The sequence below is a fragment of the Rhipicephalus sanguineus genome, chromosome 2 (assembly GCF_013339695.2).
Source record: "Rhipicephalus sanguineus isolate Rsan-2018 chromosome 2, BIME_Rsan_1.4, whole genome shotgun sequence".
NCBI lineage: Eukaryota > Metazoa > Arthropoda > Arachnida > Ixodida > Ixodidae > Rhipicephalus > Rhipicephalus sanguineus.
The window spans coordinates 36,913,878-36,937,028 of NC_051177.1; the positions used below are offsets into that span (position 1 = coordinate 36,913,878).

The window sequence follows — 23,151 nt, forward strand, 5'->3', positions numbered from 1 at the left end:
ATCACCGTGAAATTCGTACAAATCGTGATCTTATCACCGAGGTTCTACTGTATATGATTTATACAGTATTTGATGGTACATTATATGGGATATATAAGGTTTATTATATGATAAAGATTATATGGTATTTTACTCACTAAAATCGCAATCTGGTTATAAACCTAAACCGCAGCGAGTTTTACAGGAAGAAGGCTTGGAGTGACGAGAACTTGTCAAATGAGGAATGTTGCCGAAACCCAAATTGTAACATGTACAACAACGAAAGTATTTTCATCAGGGTGGCATGCTGGCAGTTGTTGCCCTGACAAAGACAAGTACCCTTGTCAAGGTGTTGACTCTGGCAACATTCACTGTTCGAAAACTTCTCATCTGATAATAAGGCATGCCACAACGCGGAACTTGGGATTAATTTTGACCGCCTATACTTCTTCGAGAAATGCCTATATCTAAGCAGTACATCAGGCATTTTCAGATATCGCCTCCATCAAAATGCAGCAGCTACAGCCAAGATTAAAACCAGTATCTCGGCTCTGCAGAGTGACACCACAGGCACTGGGTTATTGCAGCAGGTGAAAACTCGTAAATTAGATGTATTGTCTTTTTTTTATAGGTAAGGTCAGACCATAATGCATGAAAGGTTGGCTTATGTCAGAAAGCACTTGTACAAAAAAAAAAGAAAAAAAAAACTGAAGCCGTAGTAGCACCTTAAATGACTGGCTAGAATGCCTTATTACGTAATCGCCACAGCCTTAAAGGGCCCCTCATCAGGCCACATAACGAATTTCAGTTAGACGCTGGAAGTTGTTGTGTGCCAAATGAAGAGCAGTATGCCACAAGAATTTTTCAAATCGGTCCATTACGAGCTGAGAAAAACAATAATTTGTAGCGGCGCGAAACCAAATACCTTTCCTGCCCTCTTCACTTGACACATACGCATGAACACGTCATGCGCATGCATGGTCACGTGCGCATGACGTGCCCGAGCCAGCCCGAGGTGGCATTGCCCGAGCACGCGAGCAGCGTTGCACGGCTGCTACCTTTTTTTTTTATGTAGCAGCCATGGGCGTTGTATCGGCATTCTCTGTGGTGTACTGCCTGTTTCTGCGGGACGGGCATGAAAGTTGCGACATTTGTACAGGCACAAGAGTGGCGGTATCATGAGCCAGTGCCACATTAACGTTTAATTGGACGCGGTAGAATAAATGAGCATAATGAGTGCTCGAACGCGCCAGAACATTACTTTCGTTTCCAGGGCTGGCGTCTGCTCGATGCGCTAACCACGGGGCATGAACACATGCGAAACGGAGGCAGATTAGCCCCGCATCTCGCTGCAGTTCATGTGAAAAAAATGAAAAAGGCACACACATTCCCTTTGTGTGTCTCATTATTTCTCTCAAGTTTTATTCATCTATTCAAGCAAAAAATTACACAAACTACACATGTCGTGTCAAATAATTATCGCAGCGTCACATGCTACTGTTGGCGACGTCAGAGCACAGTCGTCTATGTAGAGGACCGGCGTCACAGCATTACCATCTACGTAGGGCCATTCCCTCATGTACGTCATCCCCTCATTCTCTGCGCGCGCCCGCGAGAGGAAGGGCAAGCAGCGTTCAGCTTGAAATTTGACCCATTTCCGCGGTGCGTAGCATTGCAAATTTTGGCAGACGTGATTGTGAACGCCCAGTGTATGCATTGCGCTCGTCAGCTCAAAATTGGCAAACCTGGTGAGGGGCCCTTTAACAGACACCAACGTTTTGATGTATACATGTACAGCAGAACTACATCAAAGCCCAACATTAGTGAATGCCAACATCATTAATATATAAGGTTATACCCTCTTGGCTTCGTCAGTTCACAAGGCTAAGAGCAGGACTACCACTCATAGGAAATATATATTAAGATTAGTAATGTGAAAACCTGGGCGAGTCGGTGGGTTCGTTCGTCCTCCTTTTCGTCCTTGTCTCGGTAGCTGCACCGTGGTTCATCATATATGAAGATTTTGTAAAATTTTTACTTCCATTGTTCCAACCATTTTTTTTTCTTCCTTTTTGTTTCCTCCAGGTAAAGTAATAGGCAAGCTTCCCCTTCTTTCAACATATTTTCGTACTAGTATTTCATTCCTTCCATAATATAATAGTGCAATATATATTCTCCCCGTTTGAGAAAAGCAAGTAAATGCATGTATGATCGGAAGCATCTGCAGCAAAATGACACTTGGAAAGTGCTACACAATTTTTTAGCTAGGTTAATTAGCCTACACTTATCGTAGTAAAATAGCACACATAATGGACGTATGAAACAGATTACACAATATGCTGAATGCCAACTGATCATTTATTTAGAACCTTGCGCCTTCGTTGTAGTAGGGCACGTGTCTTGATTATTTTCTACCGCAGTTTCATAGCAGCCGGACAAGTCTGTACAGTAGAATTTCGGTGATACGAACCTCATGGGGGAGTGAAAATATTTGGACCACCTAAAATTTATCACCAAGAAACTAGCAAAATCCATTTCAAACCATGATATACACACAAAACATTTATTGCCACCGAAAGCACTTATGTATGTTTTACAGCGAAAGCTGTTATGAGATCACAACAAGGGCCATTTTTGGTGCCGTAGTTGTCCACCGCCACCGCCACCCGTAACCACTATCGTGTGAAATAAGATAAAAAAGACAAAATAAGAAAGATCCAAGATGGAACGGGGCTCGAACCTGGGCCCGCTGTGTGTTAGCCCAGTATTCTACCTTAGAGCCATGCCGGTTCTTTAAACTGCTTTGCAAAAAGACCCTATACAGGTTTCATGTCGGGAAGGAACCACATTAACATATGTAATGTGGCGTGGTAGAAGAGAAACACCAATCAGGCATCACACAACGTGAATTCTGTAACCAGGTGTCACACAATGCGAATTGTGCGAGTGGGTTGTTGAATGCTTCCAACCATTACGAAGGCATCTGCCATATTTCTTCATCATCATCAGGCACAGCTTCAAGAAATGCACATAATGCCTTATGTGTGTTTAGCGGGTACCACGGTTCTCCACAGAATGACGAAAAGTGGCATAGTGGCTGCTTCCTTACTTCACAAAAATTATGACGATTTATGGCGTAGTGGGTTCCTTGCAAGTGCACTTCTATTGGTTACCAAGGGAGCCCACAAGCCCCCCCCATGATCCATTTCCTCAGGGTCTCAATAAAGTTCGTTCCCTCTCTCTCTCTCTTCCTTTCTCATGTGAACGTATGTTATATAGCATAAAGGGAAGAGTGAAATAATGACAGGGAGTCACACAATGCAAATTGTTTAACTAGTCTGTCGTTTAAAGCTTCCAACCCATTACAAGGGGCTCAGCCGTAATTCATCGTTATCAGCCGTTGCATCAACAAAGTGCACATGCCTTACAGATGGTACCTCGCTTCTCTGCAGAATGACGTTGCTAGTGTACTTATTAGTAGCCCCGAGAGTTCATAACAGGCTCTAGAAATGCCGCTCTTCCAGCTTTCGCTGTGACTGTGCTGCGCTTTCCGCGCAGGCCTGGCGTTCTTTTTCTTGGGCACTTGCGAACAGTTTAATAAAGGACGGCACAGCTGGCTGCCACGAACGCACGTGTCAGAACTTCGCTTGAGGCCAACTGAAAACTAAGTGCCAAAGTCCACTCCAAAATAGTCATAAGCAAACAACAGGAATGCCGAAACACTTCGTGCCTTTTTATGGCTTTAATGCCTCTAATCTACTGCTGTGTTAGCTGCATATACCTTCAAAGCTGCGTAGTCACTATCGATGACTGCGCTGATAACAACTGCTGTTTTGTGCACAGCAGATGTGACAAATGGTACTTCCGTTTTCAACCCGTGTGTGCTGGCCGCGCATGCGCCTTCATCTATGATCGTATCTACCACGGTTTTGTCTGCAACGGTTGCGGCAGGTAGCATCAGTGAGCATTGTATGCATGTGCACTTTCGGAGTTTTGTCGTCGCCATACATGACCACGTCGATGGCGATCACGGCTTCGTCAGCAGCAGTTGTGGGAAATGATAACCACAGTCCTGACTGTGTGTGCGCTGGCTGTGCACGTACTTCCAAAGCTTCCGGAGCATGCTTCTTTCAGTACCCAAGTTCATATCACTCATCACAACACTGAAGAGTGTTCGGATAATCCGAACACTTTTGGACACAATAGAGTTTGGCCAAGAAATTTTACGAAAACTTACAGGCTGAAATTCGTATCAGCCAGATTCATATCACCGAGATTCTACTTTATACTGTTGTGCCCCTTGTGCCCGCTGCTTTTATACAATGCATTACTCGGACAAAGAATCATCTGATGGTCAGTCTTCTCTGTTTCACACACACAGTTACCGGGGAAGCTTCACCATAATTACGAAGTACGTCTTGCCTGTACAAACATGTAATAATTGCTGGGGTTTTATGACCCAAAACCACTATATCACTATGAGGGACACCGTAGTGGAGGACTCTGGAAGTTTTGACCATCTGGTGTTCTTTAAAGTGCGCCTAAATATAAGCACACGGGCCTCTACTCTAGCCTTTTGCCTCCATCAAAATGCGACCACCACTGACGGGATTCGACCCCGCAGCCTTCGGGTCAGCAGTTGAGTAGCATAACCACAAGAACATCGTGACGGGTCACAAGCAAACATGCAACCTATCAATACAGAAAACACTGTCACCTTTGAGGGGAAAGGCTTCCTGCAGACTCCACAGTGAAATCCATCTTGAGCATGAAGGCACAGGTGCTTGAGGAGAGTGGATTCGTTCTTGAACACTCGGCGACACAGTATGCACGACTGCCCAAGTCCACTATGATTAAATTCAATGTGCGGTGGGTGATCTCTGCACAAATGAACCATGAAACAAAAATGGGTTGCAGCTTTCTAAACAACATGACACCACACATTGCAAGACTAATAATAAAAGCACAAGTTAGTTTAAACTATTGCTATCAGTTTTAAGTACCACTAAAAGTTCACTTTCGAGAATACTGAATGATTATGGCAAATTAGTTCCGTGGATATCCATAAGGTACCAGGGTAGAGGAAAGCCCACAAAGGGAAAAAATTCTCCCAAAGCCTTTTGTGTAATAAACCCACGTGGACTTCATTTGTAGCTTTGCATTACGAACAAACTGGTTATTTCCCTTTCCAGATTAAGTGATTCTGTCTAAGCAGCACTGGGGCTAGGACAGACACCACACGACTACTTCTACAACACCAGTCAATCACGAATTTTCTCGTGTATTGCACAATGATATCACTGAAGTTTCAAAGCTTCGGCAACTTATGCGGGTGCTTCACGCATGATTTGAGACGCCACTTCAATAGAGATACGGGAGTTGTACTTGCTTACATGCACATGCATCGAGCCTACCTGGGAGCACTTCTGACTCCACAGTACTGGCAGTCACAGCAGTCCCAAACTTTCTGGATAGGCGTGATGTCTCCACAGAGCTCAGGTACTGGAAGTAGCAGAACCAATTTGTCACAACATAACACTGACCAAGCAGAATAGCTTGCAAAGATGTCATGCTGGGAGACAGTAGCATAGCAGGAAGGTGCACCTCACCACAACAACCCATTCATATTTATTACCCTTATTACCCTGTACAATGTATAAAAAATAAACTACGCTCTAGCATGTTCATGCTCGATGTATGTGCAAGCTGTCTACCTGATGTTTCTCGTGTTATCAAGATAATTTTCCTTGCATGAAAGAATGTGGCAGCTGTAAATATAACTAGCTTCTAATGCTTGGTGGATGCTTATGCAGATGCTGCAGATCTACTATACTGCTACTGCAATGGCCAAATGGCAACCATGCTTCCATGTATCAAGGCCAAGAACTCAAATGAAACCCAGCAAGTTGAATGTGAGTGACACAAGCTAGAGAAAGCAGCAGCAACTCCAGCAGCCAGTAGCACTCAAAGGTACCATAAACCTACCACACACGACGCCATGTAAAGTGTGCTGTCTCACAGGATTCAACACGCGAAAAGTGCCGACTACTTGATGTCCTAACTTATTTCCTCTGTGTTTTTCGTCGGTGTTTCCCCAAGTTCCTGTTTGACCAATGCATGCCACCATAATTCCACTTCCATCTACTTCCAAGGACATGTTAAAGGGACACTAAAGAGAAAAATGCTTTTTCATGTACTATTAGTAAATTACAATTTCACAATACCAAAAACACCACTCTTACCGCGAGAAGACGCACGAAATGAAAATGCGGATAACGCCACCTTCAAATTGCCGCACCAAACGCCGTGATGTCATAGATTTTGACGGAGTCTACTAGGTCATACGTAGTTCCTAATTGGTAAAAATGAAGTACGTTGTCCTCTGAGGGGGCCACAGACTTAATATACCAAGTTTCAGGTAATTTCGTTACGCCAATGTGACCAAAATATGGAAAATGCACTTTGAAATCCGTGATGTGGAGATTCCAGTGCAAAATTTAAAAATGATACTTTGACCTTGATTTTCTTCTCTATCAATAAACATATGAGGGCGAAATTAAGGGCATTAGAGTTCTCGGAGTACAATTTATCAACCTAAGCAAATTCATTGTTCCACTTTAGTGTCCTTTTAACAGTGGTCACGCTACTGCAAGTGAAAGATGACCTTTGGGGCTTGCACCTTCCGGTACACCTTCGTACCGATTTCCATAAGTATGCCATAAGTACAAGCAAGTTTATCATGCGACGATAGCAACTGAATGTAATCAAATGCAGTGCAGTGAAGTTACACACCTTCTCTTTGAATGTGAAGTCTGCGGTGCTCCTGCTCTGTCAACACCTGCAAAGAAAATGCTATCCTTGTCAACCAATTTTGCTGCACGAATGATATTGCAGCTACAGAACTTGGTACTTACACCAGAGTCAAAGGAATGTCTAAGGTTGCAAGGGAAGCTCGCACCCCCTGTGCAGAGCAACAAAGCAATGAGGAGTCAAGAGTAAGCATTTAAATGGTAGAGCGCATATACACAGTAACAACACATAGAAGCTACAACACTAATGTAGTAAAGCCAGCTCTGTGAACAGGCTTAGCACATTCAAGCTCACGTGTTTTACTTGCAGCAATCAGGCTACTGCACCTTTCCACATCTTCTTCAAGCAAAAAATAATACATCTTACCATTTTCGTCTGACTCACGCCGCACATAAATCTTCGCATCACAGAATTCCTGCAAACACGTGAAAATGAAATTAATATCAACTTTCCTTAGTGCAAATAAATTCTAAGAACAGATGAACCACACTAAACATTTTTGGCTTTTTTCTTCACCAGCTACAACTTTTCTAAAGCTATGGAAAACCTAAGGCTTACCCATCCCCCTTCACAAGATGCCACCACTTTGCTGACAATAATGCTGACATTGCTGACAATATCAGATATGAAGTCAAGGCTGCCCCGTACACCCCACTGGCTTAAGTGAGGCCCTTTGATGCCAACGGCACACTTCAGTGCATTTACCGGTTACAATGCTTTGTTTTACTGCTCCATTAAAAATGTATCGGAGAGATTCTACCACATGCCACATGAAATACTCAAATTTAAAAAAAAAGCAGTACACACACTCACCGTGTAAGTCTGGTTGTGACATGTATGTCTCACAACTGGTATTTCTGAATTTGAACTGGCACCTGCAACGCCACAAAGAGGTTGTAATACGAGCCATCTTACCTTTCACAGGATATAGCACAGATTTAATGATCTACAATATTACTGCATTTGCCCATTTCACAGCAAGAACAAATAGCCTTGGTGTGCAAGGGCATATACCGCACAAGCATAGGTTGACACCTGGATGGTTTTCCACCATCCGAACAAGTTTTTCCCTTGGAGTGCCTACTTTCTGTTCAACCCTCACAACAGCATGGAATTAGCCAGTTTTCTGTATCTATAAACCGGCACACTATAAGTAAAGTCTTTTGCACTTTGGTTTTATGTTTTTCAAAAATTGAGGAGGTAAAAATCGGATGTTATCTTTTAAATGAAAAACCAGTGAAAAATTGTGTTTTTGTTGTCGAGCAAGGAAAACCAGGGACCAATCATGTTCTTTGTCAACTGGCTGTTCAAAGAAATTTCAAGACCTTTCTGGTAGCTTCCTTAAGTTATTGACCAAGACAACGGTTCCTTTTTGTACACAACCACATTAACTGAACAAGCTAAATCACTGATATCAACATATAATGACTAAGAGAGCCCCTCGCAAGTCATGTGACCAACTTACCTACACAAATCCTTGTCATCACATGCATTAACGAAAACTATAAAGATGTTTCCAGTAATCCCTTGTTTACTTCATTTTCTTCACTTTTTTTATCAAAAATGAAAGCATACCGTAAAACCCCGAGCAAGCACCCCCCTGTGGTGAAAGATAATCCGACAAGGTTTGCAGAAGGGGGGGCCTTTGCTCGGTCACGGATCAAAATTCAAGATGGCAGCGGAAGAGCCGCACATGCTTTCAATGAAATGCTTTATTGAATGTGCATGCATTCACTGCAGTTTTTCGCCCTCGTCGGGCGAATAAAAACAGTGAGTGAAACAGTGAAAATGGTGGGAGGAGAGGGGGGCTTGCTCGGTCATTGGCGCACATTTTAAATCTGCCGAAAAAGGGAGGGGGGCGCTTGCTCGGGATTTTACGGTAGATGGTAGTGCAAATGAGAGATATGATGTATTTAGTCATCTTACACGTGCTCGTTGACCTGTATTACTATGCAAATTTTGAAAACTATTCTGTCCGTTCTAGATTTGTCAGGCCTTTCATTCATGTCATTCTAGCAGACTGCTTTGCATTATACGTAACCACAGTTAAAGAAAACACCCCTTCGATGTTATAGCTACTGCTCACACTGCAGACCAACGTAAGTTCTGCCTTCACTACTAATTTCATCAATGTCATTACCAAGAGCACAACAATAGGTCAACAAACTCACTCATGAGTCGACTCACTCAGAAGGGCCCATGAGTCTGAGTTTGAATGAGTTCGGGTGAGTAATAGTTTGGTGAGTTTGAGTCCGAGTGAGTCTGGTTGAAGAAATTTTTAGAGTCTGAGTCCGAGTGAGTCCGGCTGAGGAAAATATTGGCGAGTCTGAGTCCTAGTGAGCCCTAAGCGCAAGATATATTTCTTGAGTGAGTCTGAGTTAGATCCACCTTTTATTGCCGACTTATGGTCCTATCTACTCATCTTTAGCATTACTGTCAGCCTTATATCGGCCTACATTTATACTCAAGTCTATTCACACATATCTCAACGCACCCACGTTCATGCACCACCTCTATATTTATTGGTCAGAGACATGTGCCATGACCTCCCCCCCCCCCCCCCCCCCGCAAACTCTTTCACAGAAAGTTCTTGATAAAAATATCTTGGTTGAGTAGGGTACTTCATAAAAATGTCCTTACTATAGTCGGGTACAACTTTAGAAGGCAGCGGCATTTCCTCCTCAAAGGCAGATGAACACAAGCCTGCACCAATGGGCGCGCACTCGGGACTGACGTCATGAGCGGGACGGCCGGGGGCTCCGCTTTTGGAGAACATTTGCGCGTGCATGAGCGGGACTATTTCTTTAGTCACGGAGGCAATCGGCTGCCGCGCTTCGGTCATCTGGGTGGGGCCTCTCCTGCCTTCTTAAGTTGTATCCGACTATAGATTACTGATAATTCAAATTTGAAGGTATAATATCACAAGGCGCATCGAAGAGCACCGATAATGTGAGATATTGGCATTAAAGAGCATTGACACCAAGATAGAAAAAAGGTAGTTTTACGTTCACGAGTCGACTCACTCAGGCTCAAATCAAGCCATGAGTCTGAGTCTGAGTGAGTACGGCTGAGTAATATGTTGAGCTTGAGTCCGAGTGAGTCCGGTTGAGGAAAATTTTCGTGAGTCTGAGTCCAAGTGAGCCCTCAAGCAAAATATATTTGTTGAGTGAGCTTCAACTTTTTTGCCGACCTATGAGCACAACATATACGAATTGCAATGAGATGTGTTGTCTATTCATGTACTAATCATATACAGTAAAAGGGCAACGAACTTCCATCCACTCAAGGTCCAGGAGGGGAATATATGATAAATACCAGTCTCTGCTTTGCTTGAGTGTTGAGCAAAGAAGCCATATATCACACTCATACAAAAGCAAATAATATTATTACGATACATATCGACGGTCAACCACCTGCACACAGGTTGAGTGATATTCATTGTTTTGAAATGTGTCCACCTAATCTTATCCTGCTCTTTCCAAAAGGGCAATGCTTTGGGGAGAAAGTAGCTACAATCCAACTTTTACAAAAATCTTCTTGAGTGCAAAAATTATTGGGTTTTATTCAGAAGCAAAGGACTCTACTATGTACTGCATTGCAAGCACTGAGACAGAGACTGCATACATAGCTGACAACCAAATTGTTGCGAGCAAATCCATTGTTATTTCCATGACCTTTTGTTTTGTTTTTAAGAATTGCATATATTGTTGACATCTAGGTTATGTACTGCCGTGCCGTTCGTACCAGAGGGTCGCAAGTGCTACCAATCTGTCAGTTGGCAAACACGGAGACATACAGAGCTGGCAAAATTCAAACTGTTTCCTTTTATTAAATCTAAGCAAGACTTCTTCCTCCACGTTGGCCACGGTTCTTCCAATATGCTTTACAAATAAATTATTTATAATTAGGCCAGTAAAATTTTAAAAGTATACCGAATATTGCACACGAACATTGCATAAATTCAATCATACATGCAAAGTTTGCACCCGGGACATCGCAACTCTGCGTTTGTATTTGTTGCAGTGTTTCATTTTTACAATGGTCATTAAAGTGTAGGCAAAGAAGTGGTAAGTACAAGAGGGAGAAAAGAAAAATTTGCTTCTCTGTGCACTTTTCGCACTTATAGAGACAGGGGCGTAGACAGAAATTTTTTTCGGGGTGGGGTTCAACCATACTTTATGTAAGAACGTTCGTGCATGTGTTTGTTGTACGTGTGCGTGTATATACAGGCAAACAAAACTGAAAAATTCCGGGGAAGGGGTGTTGAACTCCCCCCCTTGGCTACGCCCCTGTATAGAGTTTTCAGATATATCCAAGTAAGCAAAAAAGTTACTAACGTAGATCGATTTAGATTGAAGGTTTGTCTCTTTTCTCCGTATTAGCAGGAGGCCGATGCTCTCAAACCTGTGCGCAATCGCGCTTTTACATAAAGTTACATGAAGTGCTGATTTAGTTTCGCAGCACAAGGAGAACGTTACCTTGCTTCAACGGTATGCGGTCAACTAACTTTCCAGGCTGAGGAGTCTGTTCGAATGAAAAAAAGAAACAAAGTGTCAATCCGAAGAAAATGGAAAGCACTGTGGCACGAGTACACCACACATTAGTGAAAAGCTCTCACCCTTTGACAGCATCCAACAAACAGCGTCACATAACCACCTGAAATGTGATATTTACATCGTTTTATACAACTGAACCAAAGAAACGCTGCGGTCGTGTTACGGCAGATGCGGAATCACAGTTGTTACCGTCTCAAGCGCGTGAAGATGAGAACTATACAAATCAAGTTTGGAAATTGCGCCTTCTAAAAGACGCCAACGCACGCCAACGCGCGCTTAGAAATCTGCACAAATCGCCTTTGCGGGTGGACGTGGCGCTGCGTTCGGACTAATCTGGGTAGGCCTACGGTAGCGATCGCCGATGGCAAAATGCGCCCGCAAGTTAAATGAATTTACCTTTGGGAAGTCCCTCTGGAAATACCAGGTCCGTGACAAACGGCTGTGTCGTGAGGTCAATGAATATCTTGACTGTCATATTTCGTGCGCGGTTTTGCATTACATTTTACGATATCCAACTATGAGCTCGGCAGTGAACGCCACGAGCGCTGTCAGAAGGGAGATACTGGCAGTTACGAACAGGCCCACCAGAGGCGCTAGTAGTCTCGACTAAAGTTTATTGCAGCACAGGACAAGGCTTAGACTCTGGCTTAGATCGTAACTGCTTAACTGCACTTAATGCGGCGTTCCTGTCGTGCTTACTTTATGTTCACGGTCATATCGCTGAAGTCAAAACCAAGGGGAAAAAAAGCAAACCGAAACCGAAACTTTTCTGAGCGTCTTGCGCGCGCTTGTGTGAGCAGCCACATCAGGAATATGCGAATTTTACACAAATTTAATCACACACTCTAGCCCAGGTGTTTCTCGAGTTGTAATAAAACAGCAATGTTTCAAAACAAATGCTCCTGCATCAGCCACAATGTGTTTAATCAGTTTCTTGCGTAAACTTCTTAGTCCTGCACCTTCCCAGTGCAATTATCTCTAAGAGAAAAGGCTCTGTTATACTCCGACGTCCGACGCGAGCGCCCGCGAGGACGTTGCGTTCCGTCACGCCGAGCTGGCGACGCTACGCCAGGCGCAAATCGGTCTCCGCTACAGTCGAGCCGGCTCCAACGCGCCGGTGCGATCGTATCTAGAAGAGCGCATGCGCAGTAAAGCGAAGAACTTTCGCGCCACCTGTCAAGAACCGACGAAACAGCCCACGAAGCAGGTTCCTGTACATGCGAGTCTGGCGCGTCTGGCGCGAAATGCAGCAGGATCTATTCGGCGCCGAGCGACGCCCGAGCGCGCCAGCAGCCGGCGGCCGCGTCGGCGGTCAGCGGACGCCGGACTATAGAGGGCTGTTTCTTGCTGACGTAACGTCGCCGTGACGCGCGCGCTCGCTCGTCGACGTTACGCTGGAGTATATCAGAGCCTAAAGCAATGGCATCCATACGTGACTGGCAGCCATTGCACCATAAGAGAAAAGAATAAAGGAGAGGCTCTTCCAATCAAATATTTACATTAGGCACGAGATGCTGATGGGGACCAAATAAATTTGGTTATTGTCACGGAGTGCGCATGACACTAAGATCTGCATGTTTAAAAAAAATTTTAAGCAATACGCCCTTGAGGCGAGACCCCCGAATAAAAAGAAAACACATATTTTGAATGAATCTATTTCTTCAGTGTATTAAAATTAGGCTGTCTTTCTTGCATTGTCCTGAGCATTCTCTGTGTTGTCACTGGGACATTTAGCACATGTTCATTTAATCAGTCTCTCAAATGGGCAAGAAAAAAGTGAGAAGCTTCCTTGCAGGCCGTAGTTGACTCTTGTGGAAAAAGATAATAATAATTGGTGGGGTCTAACGTCCCAAAACCATGATATGATTATGAGAGACATCGTAGTGGAAGGTTGCTGAAATTTCAACCACCTGGGGTTCTTTAACGTGCATCTAAATCTACCGTATTTACTCGAATCTAGGCCGCCCTCGATTGTAGGCCAACCCCTGGAATTCGCAGGGCCAGAAGAAAAAAAAAACTTAATCATGGTACTCGAATCTAAGCCGACACCCCCCCCCCCCACTTTCGCACATCGCTTTTTCGAAAAGAACATTGGCTTAGATTCGAGTAAATACAGTAAGTACACAGGTCTCGAGCATTTTCGCCTCCATCGAAAATGCGGCCGCCGCAGCCAGGATTCTATCCTGCGACACGCGGGTCAGCAGTCGAGCACCATAACCACTAGACCACCATGGTGGGTCTCCTGGAAAGATAACGTGTCACAAGTATGTATGGGGGCAACATTTCTTTTACAGGCAACAATGCCACTTTCGCCCTGATGGCTTACGGGGCACAGCCACAGGAAGTGCTCAGAACTTCTTGTATTGTTGTACGAGGCATACGTCAAAAAATTAGTACGTACAGTTTTAAATAACCATTTTGGCATATAGGCATAACCTGTCCTTATTCAACATGGCTTCAAGAGCTTGGTGGCTACAGAGGGCACGTGCAATGGAGTCCAAAAAAAGTTAGCACATATGTTCAATTTTGCGACCCCATTGCTCTTTGGCAATTGGCTTTAGGAGGATGTGACAGTGCTGTGTATGGAACAGCATCAGCCTCATCATTTTCAGCAAAACGGGGGATCCACAAAAGGGTCAGTATCAAGCTTTTGTCACTGTGGTGTTTTCTGGACACTAAAGCCTCGCATGCGAACTCTGTGCACAGTAGACAGTCAACTAGTCTGTCTCATCACCTGGTTTATCCAGTCTCCCCAACAGCTATCAAAGACGTGCTGCTCTACAGAAACTAAGGGCTCCTTGCCCAGGATCTAGTAGTCCTTAAGAACTAAAAGCCTGCATTGCAACAGCTATGTCGCTGTCTACCGAGCTCTTACTTTTGAATAATCTATGTGAAGCTTGCAATCAGGTGGCATAACATACTGCAGGTGAGGACAAACGAGGGCACAATACACTCCTCTTTGGTTGGCATATTTTCAATTATGATCACTCTCCATGTCAGTGCAACATCATTTCAATCAGTAAAATAGCATATAACAGATATAGTTGCTACAGAAAGAGAGACGTACATTATGCAACGTAGTTTGAGAGAGCATTTTTTTATTTCAACAGGGTGACAATGTGTTTTCAGATGTTTCTGCATCAGGTATCTGTGAGTGGTAATGGATCAGCACAGCATCACCTGCCACATTTATTAAGCACTGTCCCTGCAAGAAAAAAAAAAACATCTGCATCACACGTTACAATAAAGACAACCAAGAGATGCCTCACAAGATAGCAATACACAACAAAAATTGAAAAACATTCAACGACATTGACATTTCATTTCTAAAACTTATTCACGAAGGCAGCTCACCTGATTCTTGTGTGGATTGTGCAGCAAGACACATTGAGTCATCTGAAAAGCCACGACTGCATTGCCTCCTAATGATGCCACATGAGCTCGTACTATTGCCAAGATTTCAGTCATGAAGCCCTGTACGAAGCCATTAAGGCCACCTTCCTGTAAGCAAGAATAGTAAATGGGCATATTGTCACTTGCAGTTCAGAGCAGTACAAGTATGGGTTTCACATTCACACCAACTACCGTCAACGAATTCAGTGAATCGTGTTAACAAGAATTCGTATTGAAGTCAGCGCAATGTACATCTTTCAATAATCTTAATTCAAGTAGTCTGAAGAGCTCTGGTCTGCCAGTAGGCTTTTTGTCATTTTGAAATGCAACAAAGATTATTCATCTATAATTGACTATATTTTTTAAATAAGAATGATGATATGCCTTCAACAGTGTTGAGAACTTAATTCATTGATTTGTAATAGTTTGCATCGAAGGCTTCCACGTCTGTGTGTGCCCAAGAAGGATTTTAAGAAATTGTAATTGTGTGCAGCAAACTGATAAGGCATACAGCAACAACAAGCCTAAAACTGAGCCATGAAAGAAATCATTCCGTAATTTCTGCGTAGTTCCTCATTTCTGTGCAAACATATATTGAGACCTTATATAGCCAAGTCATCGTTAACGTCCCCCTATTACCACTTTTGCACCATGCTACACTGTTTTCTGCCTCAATAATATGGAGTGAAAACCATTCGTGAAATATCATATAAAGTCAATGTACTATTGTTGGATTTTCCCAACTATTCCCATGGTTTTTGGCTGAGCTCAGTCCATCAGAAAAACCCCTGAACCCTTGTACAGTTTTCAATTACCATGTTGAAGGGATACTGACACCAATTTTTGAAGCAGAGTTTACTCTGCCATACAAATCTCCTGTATACAGAGACCACTCTGAGAAAGTGTGAAGCTCAGCAAATGCTGATAAGATATTTTCTTTCGATATTGAAGTCAATTTTCACATGGCACACCTACTGACATCGACATTAGCATGACGTCAGGCTACAGTGTCAATTTTGGTGACTTCATGCACCAGTATGGCTAGTTGTGATGACGTCAGGTACCAAACATACAATATGGCCCCTTGCACATCACCAAAAACATTCAAAATGGCCACTTGTGTGTCACCAACAGAGCCACACAGTGGAGCAGCCATGGAAACGTCACAATATCTTGTGCGAAAAGCTTACACCGTGTCGTGACATCAGGGTGCAGTAGGAACCGAAACTAGCTTTTAAAAACATGTAATTAATTTTTCAGGTGCACACACACTTACCAGAACATTTTCTAGGCTCTTGAGGCCTTAGTCTTTCATTCGACGCAAAAAGCTACAGAAAATTTTCGTGTCAGTACCCCTTTAACCTTATGAAAGCTTGCATCAGCAATGCTATGTAATCACTGTATTTAGCTACAAATATTTCACAATAGTCAAAGGTGGACCCACATTTGGATGTCATTCAGCATAATATGTATAGATATTTCCCAGTAAGTGCAGTGGTTGGGTGAAGGGCAAGAAACGATTACACTACAGTCTAACTCGTATATATCGAACTCGTAAGAGAACTGGAATTAGTTCGATATAACGGATAATTCGATATACCACTTTTAATGAAATTGTATTCGCGGTGCGATTAGGTGCACAGGTAGGCTTCACAGCCTCGCCTATTGATAATGTAGAAAAGATTCCTTCACGGCAATACGCTGCTTTTTCTTTATTTTTTGTATTTTCCATGGTTATTGGGGATGCCGGATTACACGCAGAGGTGGTTTATACGCGAGAAAATATGGTATCAATTGAAATAGCACCTAAAAATCTTCATACACAACTGTGCATGCTCGCCGGGTGCCGGAAGCATCTAGTCTGCCTTGGCCCAAATGTCGGCCATGTTTTCCAACATCTTACTCAGCGTGCTTCTTGGGATGCTGCACGCCGTGGCGACGTAAGGCTTCCGTTTCCCAAACTCCACTGTATTTATTATCACCAGCTTTGCGGAGAGCAGCAGCTGCTTCTGTTTTACGGCATCTATAGCAAACGAGCAGAGAAGGGAACAGCGACCACGCACGAAGGGCCGGCGGCGCAACGACGAGGAATCATGGGGGCGGAAAGCACGTGATGGCAAGCAGTAGTCCTTACTCACTCCGCGCTGTGTCCTACTAATCACACCCCTCGGTCTCCAAAATGCATGCGGGAAAGTTCTCTCCCATAAGGAAAAGCCAAAAGTTGCTGAGGATAGAGGCACCTTCTTGGGGCGCTTCCCACTACCTGGTGTTCGATAAATCAAGTGTTCCGGCTGTTTTTGTTCAATGTAGCCGTATATTTTCCTATGCGTTGACTTTAAAGCATTGCCGTGATCGAAAATAGTTTGACATAAAGGATAATTCCATTTACCCGAGTTCGATATAGTCGGGTTAGACTGTACTACCATTACGACTATAGGATATGTTCAGATGGCTAATAAAGGTAACTGTTTCTCTTCCAGACACACATCATGCCTGTCACCTTCGAAACAAGAAATGCTATCCGAACAACAAGCAAATTCTTTTGAAAGCATAGAAATGAGAAATGCATTCAAAAAACGCTTAAAGAGCAACCAGCATAGATCTAAACCAAATGGATAACCATAACCTTCAGTTTGAACCAACTTTGTGGAAAAATGTTTGAACAAATCCAACTATGCTTAGCCACATGCTGAAAGGGTTCACAAAGGGCCCATCCCTATAAGTCCTTTAATAACGGGCAATTCATCACCAGTTAAACTAAAAAAAAAAACTTAACCAAGGACAAGGTAGCAAGAAGGAAACCTGTGTATTGTTTGTGAGTAGAGAGATAGGCTTCACAAAGGGTGGTTTCATACCTCTCGTATGCTCGTACCCTCACGAATAAAGAAGAAGTCGAGGTTGCCCAAGTACTTCTCAATCTTTCCCCCTGGCATATGGTCGAGAGATGTCAGGTCAACACCGTGCCTTCCACAGCACAGTTCCTATTAAGAGCCAGGAAATAAGCGCGACCAAGCAAGCAAACTTTTATGAACACCGCCAAGAATCACAGACTGAAATGCAGTAATGTGCTACTTTTTTCTTTTTATCAGACAAGCACAAGCTTCTGCATAAGCCTACCTTATGCATACATGCTACCTTTTAGATTCTAGTAGCATAGATACACAGGCCACTTCATAAATCGTTATTCTGTAATAGATGAATCAGAGATACAAGTGTGGAAAAATAATACCCAACTAAAAAAATTTAATTTTGGAGTTTTAAGTGCTAAACTCGCGACATGAATAGGAGGCATGCCCCAGTGGGGTCTTCGGATTACTAATTTTAACCAGCTGGAGTCATTTAGCATGAACCTGAATCTAACTACACAGGCATTTTTGCATTTCGTCCCCAAAGAAGCACGGCTCCCATGACTGGGAATCAAACCCACACCCTCATGCTTAGTAGCACAACACTATAGCCACAAGCTACAGTTTCAGGTAATACAACAAACTTAAAATGAACACTAATTAGACAAGAGCGCACAAATCGATGAAAAAGATGAAGTTCATGCGTGGCATATCACATCAACTAGCTGTAAGAAGTATGCTGCTGTAAGTTGCCCACCTGGTATCTTAAATTGGAAAGCCTTGGGAACCTGGTCTGCTTCTGACCTGAAAAAGCGAAAGAAACACTTTCAATCAAGCAGTGACAACTACTCAAGGGCTAAACAACAGTGTGTGCAATGTGTGAGGCTGCAGAGCACATTTCTTTACAATCTTCAATGGGATAATTGTTTCGGATAAAAATTTGCTATGAAGCATGTAAATATGAGCTTCGTTAATAAGAACGTTTAAAAAACAACATTGCAATGGTACTTACTAAGAGGCGGCGCTTGGTCGGTGTGTTTTTCCTCATCCATTCTAAATATTAGCTCCTGCTCTGCTTCAGTGGAGGCTGCACACATAGAGAAGAAACTTTTCAGTCAGCTACCACAACTACGAAGACCAGTCCCTTTGCCGAAACATTGGCTCCAGTAATGTTCCAAGTTTAACAAATTTCAATCCCTATTCTGCAATTAGTGGGGCAAACTGCCTTGCAGGAAAGCCAGTTTTACAGCCATGAAAAGGTTCCGTTGAGGGTTGAGGAAAGACTAGCAGCTACGATGCATGGACACACACCTGACACGGGCTTGGGTTTGGCAATCACCTCAGCTTCCGCAGCACAATCATCCAAGCTGACAGCAGTCCCGACAACAGCCACCTGATGAACACACACACACACACACCAAAAGCAGACAATTCTGTGAGTGATAGCAGCAAGAATCAAGGCATGGGACAGAAGCCGCGTACAGGCATAGCAGAATAAAACATCTGAACATCGTACTTCATGAACAGGGCTCAAACCGACGAAGTCACAGCTGAAGAAAGCTGCAGCCCAATCTAGTGATAGCCACTGGCAGAACCACCAAGGTTTTTTAAGGATGCACAATACAAAATGGGCAGCGGTGGCTACACAATGCCCACCTTCTTATCATGTTAGAGCAAGAGGCACAGGTTGTCAGTTTCAGAGTAACAGCAATCGACTTGATGTTGAAGACTGTGTAGCCGCTGATACACCCCAAGTTAAGAAACACACCTCAAATCGCAGCTCCTCCTCCACTACATAGGACTATAGGGCAATGTCACATCCTGATTAATGCAGACACCACTTTTCAACAACTCCTTCACTATTCCAGTGATGGAGAATTCCATGAGAAACATTAACACAACGCAGCACCTTCAGCTAAAATGCTGGGAGTATTCAGTTGCAATATTTTTAACTCAAATGTCAACATGGAGCATTACCAAAATAAAGAGGACATGACACAAAGTAGTACTGCAGCTGTTATTCCAAATTTGGAAAATAAGGTATTACAGTGGAACCTCGTTAATGCGTACCTGCCAGGAACGCCGCATAACTACGCACTAAGCGGTAGTACGCATTAACCACAAAGTAAAAATTTGCATCTCCTCGCATACGCCATCGCCGCCAGCAAAGAAATAAATACAGTGCCACAGCAAATATTGCCTAAAGTACCCACTGGAAAGCCTTTTCTTTCTTTTTGCCAAACTGGAGAAAAGATTCTAGTACTCTCGCACGACCGTCCGATAGTGCCGATAGCGAGCGCTGGCGACGCCAAGGAGCATTTCGGAACTATTACAGGGTCCGGTATACGCAGTGACCAACGTAGCGACAGAACGGACAGTGTCGGCTTTCCGCGATATATGTGTGTGCGTCTGTACCGCGATCTGCTACTAAATGAAAACTGACACAGATCCAGTGAAACACGGCTGCATGGAGCCGATCGTCTCCTGGCTAGTTGCGTGCAGCGTGTCGCCTTCTCGGCTCACGCCGTCACTGCCGGGCCGCCGGGCCGCTTGCTGTACCGCACGCGAGCATTTGTCGTGGGAGTGTTCTTCATACCCACTTCGCTCCAGACCGTGCACATACCCACTCCAGCGGTTCTGGCAGCGGACGGAAGCGTGCATGTTTGGGTGGTCGCTCAATAAAAGTGTGCAGTATAATTACAACAGCGCTACGCTTGCTGTACCGTACGCGTGCGTTTAGCGTGATAGCGTCTATGAAGAGAGGTTTCTCGTCGCCCACGACCAGCAACGCTCAACTCCGCAACAGCGAGCTGTTTCGTTTCTACAAAGCGGCATGCGCTGGAACACGGCCCTGCACAACGAGGCGGCAGCGATCAGCGGCCCAGCGCGTTGAGGTTGTTGCCTATTAAATGCGTGCAGTAGGCTTAAAGTAAGTGCTGCGCCGCACGCGTGCCCGAGCAGATATCTTGTGATAAGGCTGTCGGCGATAAGTCACGCTGGCGCGTTCGTCGGTGGCCGTTCGCCTCACCTTCGTTCTTTCCCGATGCTTACCCGCAAAGGCGTCGCCGCAATCGCGCGGAAGTCGGAATCGGTGATCGACCGATCTACGCACTTCTCGAAAAGACTGAAAACCTTTGGCGGCACATTGTGGCGTCGGGAAGTTCAGCGGCGCAGTAAAATTTTATGGCACAAAACGTTACCGCGGTACGCCGGGTAAGCACTAACCGGTAGGCGTAGGGTGAAGCACTACGGCTTAAACGGTCAGCGAATGCATTAGGCTCCATGAGACTCGGTCGGGGATTCGTCGCAACTACGTTTTAACCGTTAGTACGCTTAAAGCGGGTACGTATTAACGAGGTTCGACTGTACATATTATGAGCATATAGTTCATCCAGGTAATACTTTTCTATGATAACGCACATCCAGCAACCTTTCTTAATACAAACATTTCATTTCACTGAGCACTGCATGACGTCACACTCTGTGCCAATGTCCCTACACTAAATGCCCACCTTGCATAGTTTCTGATATTTGTGAGCCAGTAAGGTGGCCTACAGAGCTGGTGATTACAGTAGAACCCCGCTGTTACGTTCCTCACTGCTGCGTTTTCCCGCTGTTACGTCGTTTTCCGCCGGTCCCGGCATAGCTCCCATAGGATACAATGTATTGGGAACCCCGCTGTTACGTCGTAACTGTCGGACCGTTCCCGTATGATACGTCGCGAAGTGCGCTCGGAGCCGACCGAGTGACTACCAAAGAGAGCCGCCATGGTGCATTTTCACGCAGCTTGGCCTCGTTTGGCCATAATGTTAAGGCCCGAACACACGTACGCGTTGCAGCGCGTCAACGCGTGACATTTTGACGCGGCGTCACGCCCTCTCCCTATGGGGAAGAGGGCGCGCGGTTACGCGAAACTGCGCGCCCTCCCTCTCCATAGGGAGAGGGCGCGGCGCCGCGTCAAAATATCACGCGTTGACGCGCTGCAACGCGTACGTGTGTTCGGGCCTTTAGCCGCATGAGAGGCGCAAGCAACAGAATCTTTCAATTGATGCAAACAAAAGCATGGCCTTCGAGATTCAAATTGTAAAGATGGCGTCTATGACGTAACTGCTCGCGAAAGCAAGGCCTTCGAGATTGGCATTTACTATTGACAAAAGCATAGCCTTTGAGATTTGTGTTGCACAAACATGGCGTGTATGACATAATTGCTTGTGAAAACAAGGCCTTCGAGATTGGCATTCACTTCTGCCATCGCGTTGGCGTAGACTCATCATCATCGTTATTTGTCGGAGAGCGGGAGGAGTTCGAGCTGGTTGGAGCTCGCACGGTCGTGCGTGCGGTTCGCGGTCGGGGCGCTGAGCCGTGCTCCCAATTAGGGTTGCAGAAGTTGCGCCTTTTCCTTTCCTCAACCTCTCCTCCTCCTCCTTCGCGGTCGGACTCGCCGCGCCGGTCGTGATTGCGTGTGCTTAGTTCTTTCATGCCTACAGCTGTTGGTGTAAAAAAATCACATACGTTGATTACATTTCTGTGGATGAGGCCGTCCTAAGCTCCGCGTTTCTATCCATCGACTAGATCGCGGCTGAGCGCGCCAATTTTCGTGCTGCTCGTAAGAATTGAAATAAAATTCTGTACCACTAAATATTTTGCCGTTTTTCCTGTTTTTCGGCTCTTACGTTTCCCGTCTCTTACGTTTATTTCCTACGGTCCCTTCAAAAACGTATCAGCGGGGTTCTACTGTACATGCTGTCTGCTCACTTGTGCATGTTCTGCTGCGTAAGAATTCACTGAGTATGAAGACTGCCATTTCCTTCACATTCCAGCATGGCAAGTAGTACGCTACTGTGCTAAGTGCATCTGACATTTAGTCTTTTTTTTTTTTTCGTTTTCAGCACCCATACAATTTAGCATGAAGGCTAAATGATTACCACAAATGACAACCCATGACTACCAAAAACATAAGCGGTCACACTAACATTGTCACTGACTTCACATTTCTTACAGCGAGCAACGAAGTGGACAAGTGCACCTCCCTGCCTTCTCCTAAGTACACACAGTCACCACTGCTTGCTTTCAGTTTGCATGCGCATAACGTCACCAATAATACCCAGCGACTGTTACAAGGTGCTACTGCAGCTTACTATAGACAATGCAGTCATGTATCACAAGGCCACGAGCCACTCTAACCAACTTAAGTACTTCTACGTAATCACCATGTACAGGGCAGACATGCAGACAATGAAATACAAATGGCTAATCTTACCTGCAGTTCATCTTGGTCAGGAAGCTCAATATGGAAACTTAAACTTGCTAAGCAACATGGAACCAATTTACGAAGCTTTACAAAAAGACTCTGAAATGAAACGATAAACGCTATGTTACAGCAAGACACGAAATAAAATATATCAATCTTCTTCCCAACCTTCATCTATTTCAATATAGCTAAGTACAGTGCTTGTATAGATAATACACTGCATACATAAAGCTATAAAATAACTACACAAGAGAAACAAAATATTAGTTTAAGATAGTCGAAACATCACTGCTTCTATCAAGCCTTAATTTTATTG

At 44.3% G+C, this 23,151-nt stretch overlaps 2 protein-coding genes across 3 annotated transcripts in view; both read right to left on the reverse strand.

Annotated features, from left to right (window-relative positions):
- LOC119382746 (zinc finger protein 91) overlaps positions 1-11,919 on the reverse strand; it is a 32,096-nt gene extending 20,177 nt beyond the window's left edge. The window contains exons 1-9 of the mRNA XM_037650575.2: positions 11,742-11,919; positions 11,408-11,445; positions 11,268-11,313; positions 7,603-7,664; positions 7,156-7,204; positions 6,894-6,940; positions 6,772-6,817; positions 5,394-5,481; positions 4,697-4,859 (exon numbers count right to left, since the gene is read on the reverse strand). Of these exons, the coding sequence (XP_037506503.1) occupies positions 4,697-4,859; positions 5,394-5,481; positions 6,772-6,817; positions 6,894-6,940; positions 7,156-7,204; positions 7,603-7,664; positions 11,268-11,313; positions 11,408-11,445; positions 11,742-11,841 (639 nt within the window). The 5' untranslated portion in view covers positions 11,842-11,919. The remainder of the gene's footprint in view (positions 1-4,696; positions 4,860-5,393; positions 5,482-6,771; positions 6,818-6,893; positions 6,941-7,155; positions 7,205-7,602; positions 7,665-11,267; positions 11,314-11,407; positions 11,446-11,741) is intronic.
- A 2,507-nt stretch (positions 11,920-14,426) lies between these two features.
- LOC119382748 (C2 domain-containing protein 5) overlaps positions 14,427-23,151 on the reverse strand; it is a 51,120-nt gene continuing 42,395 nt past the window's right edge. For both annotated transcript variants that reach the window (XM_037650579.2, XM_037650580.2), the window contains 7 exons: positions 22,845-22,934; positions 18,896-18,977; positions 18,597-18,671; positions 18,342-18,388; positions 17,594-17,719; positions 14,700-14,846; positions 14,427-14,550 (listed from right to left, as the gene is read on the reverse strand). In XM_037650579.2, coding sequence (XP_037506507.1) covers positions 14,449-14,550; positions 14,700-14,846; positions 17,594-17,719; positions 18,342-18,388; positions 18,597-18,671; positions 18,896-18,977; positions 22,845-22,934 — 669 coding nt within the window. In that variant the 3' untranslated portion in view covers positions 14,427-14,448. The remainder of the gene's footprint in view (positions 14,551-14,699; positions 14,847-17,593; positions 17,720-18,341; positions 18,389-18,596; positions 18,672-18,895; positions 18,978-22,844; positions 22,935-23,151) is intronic.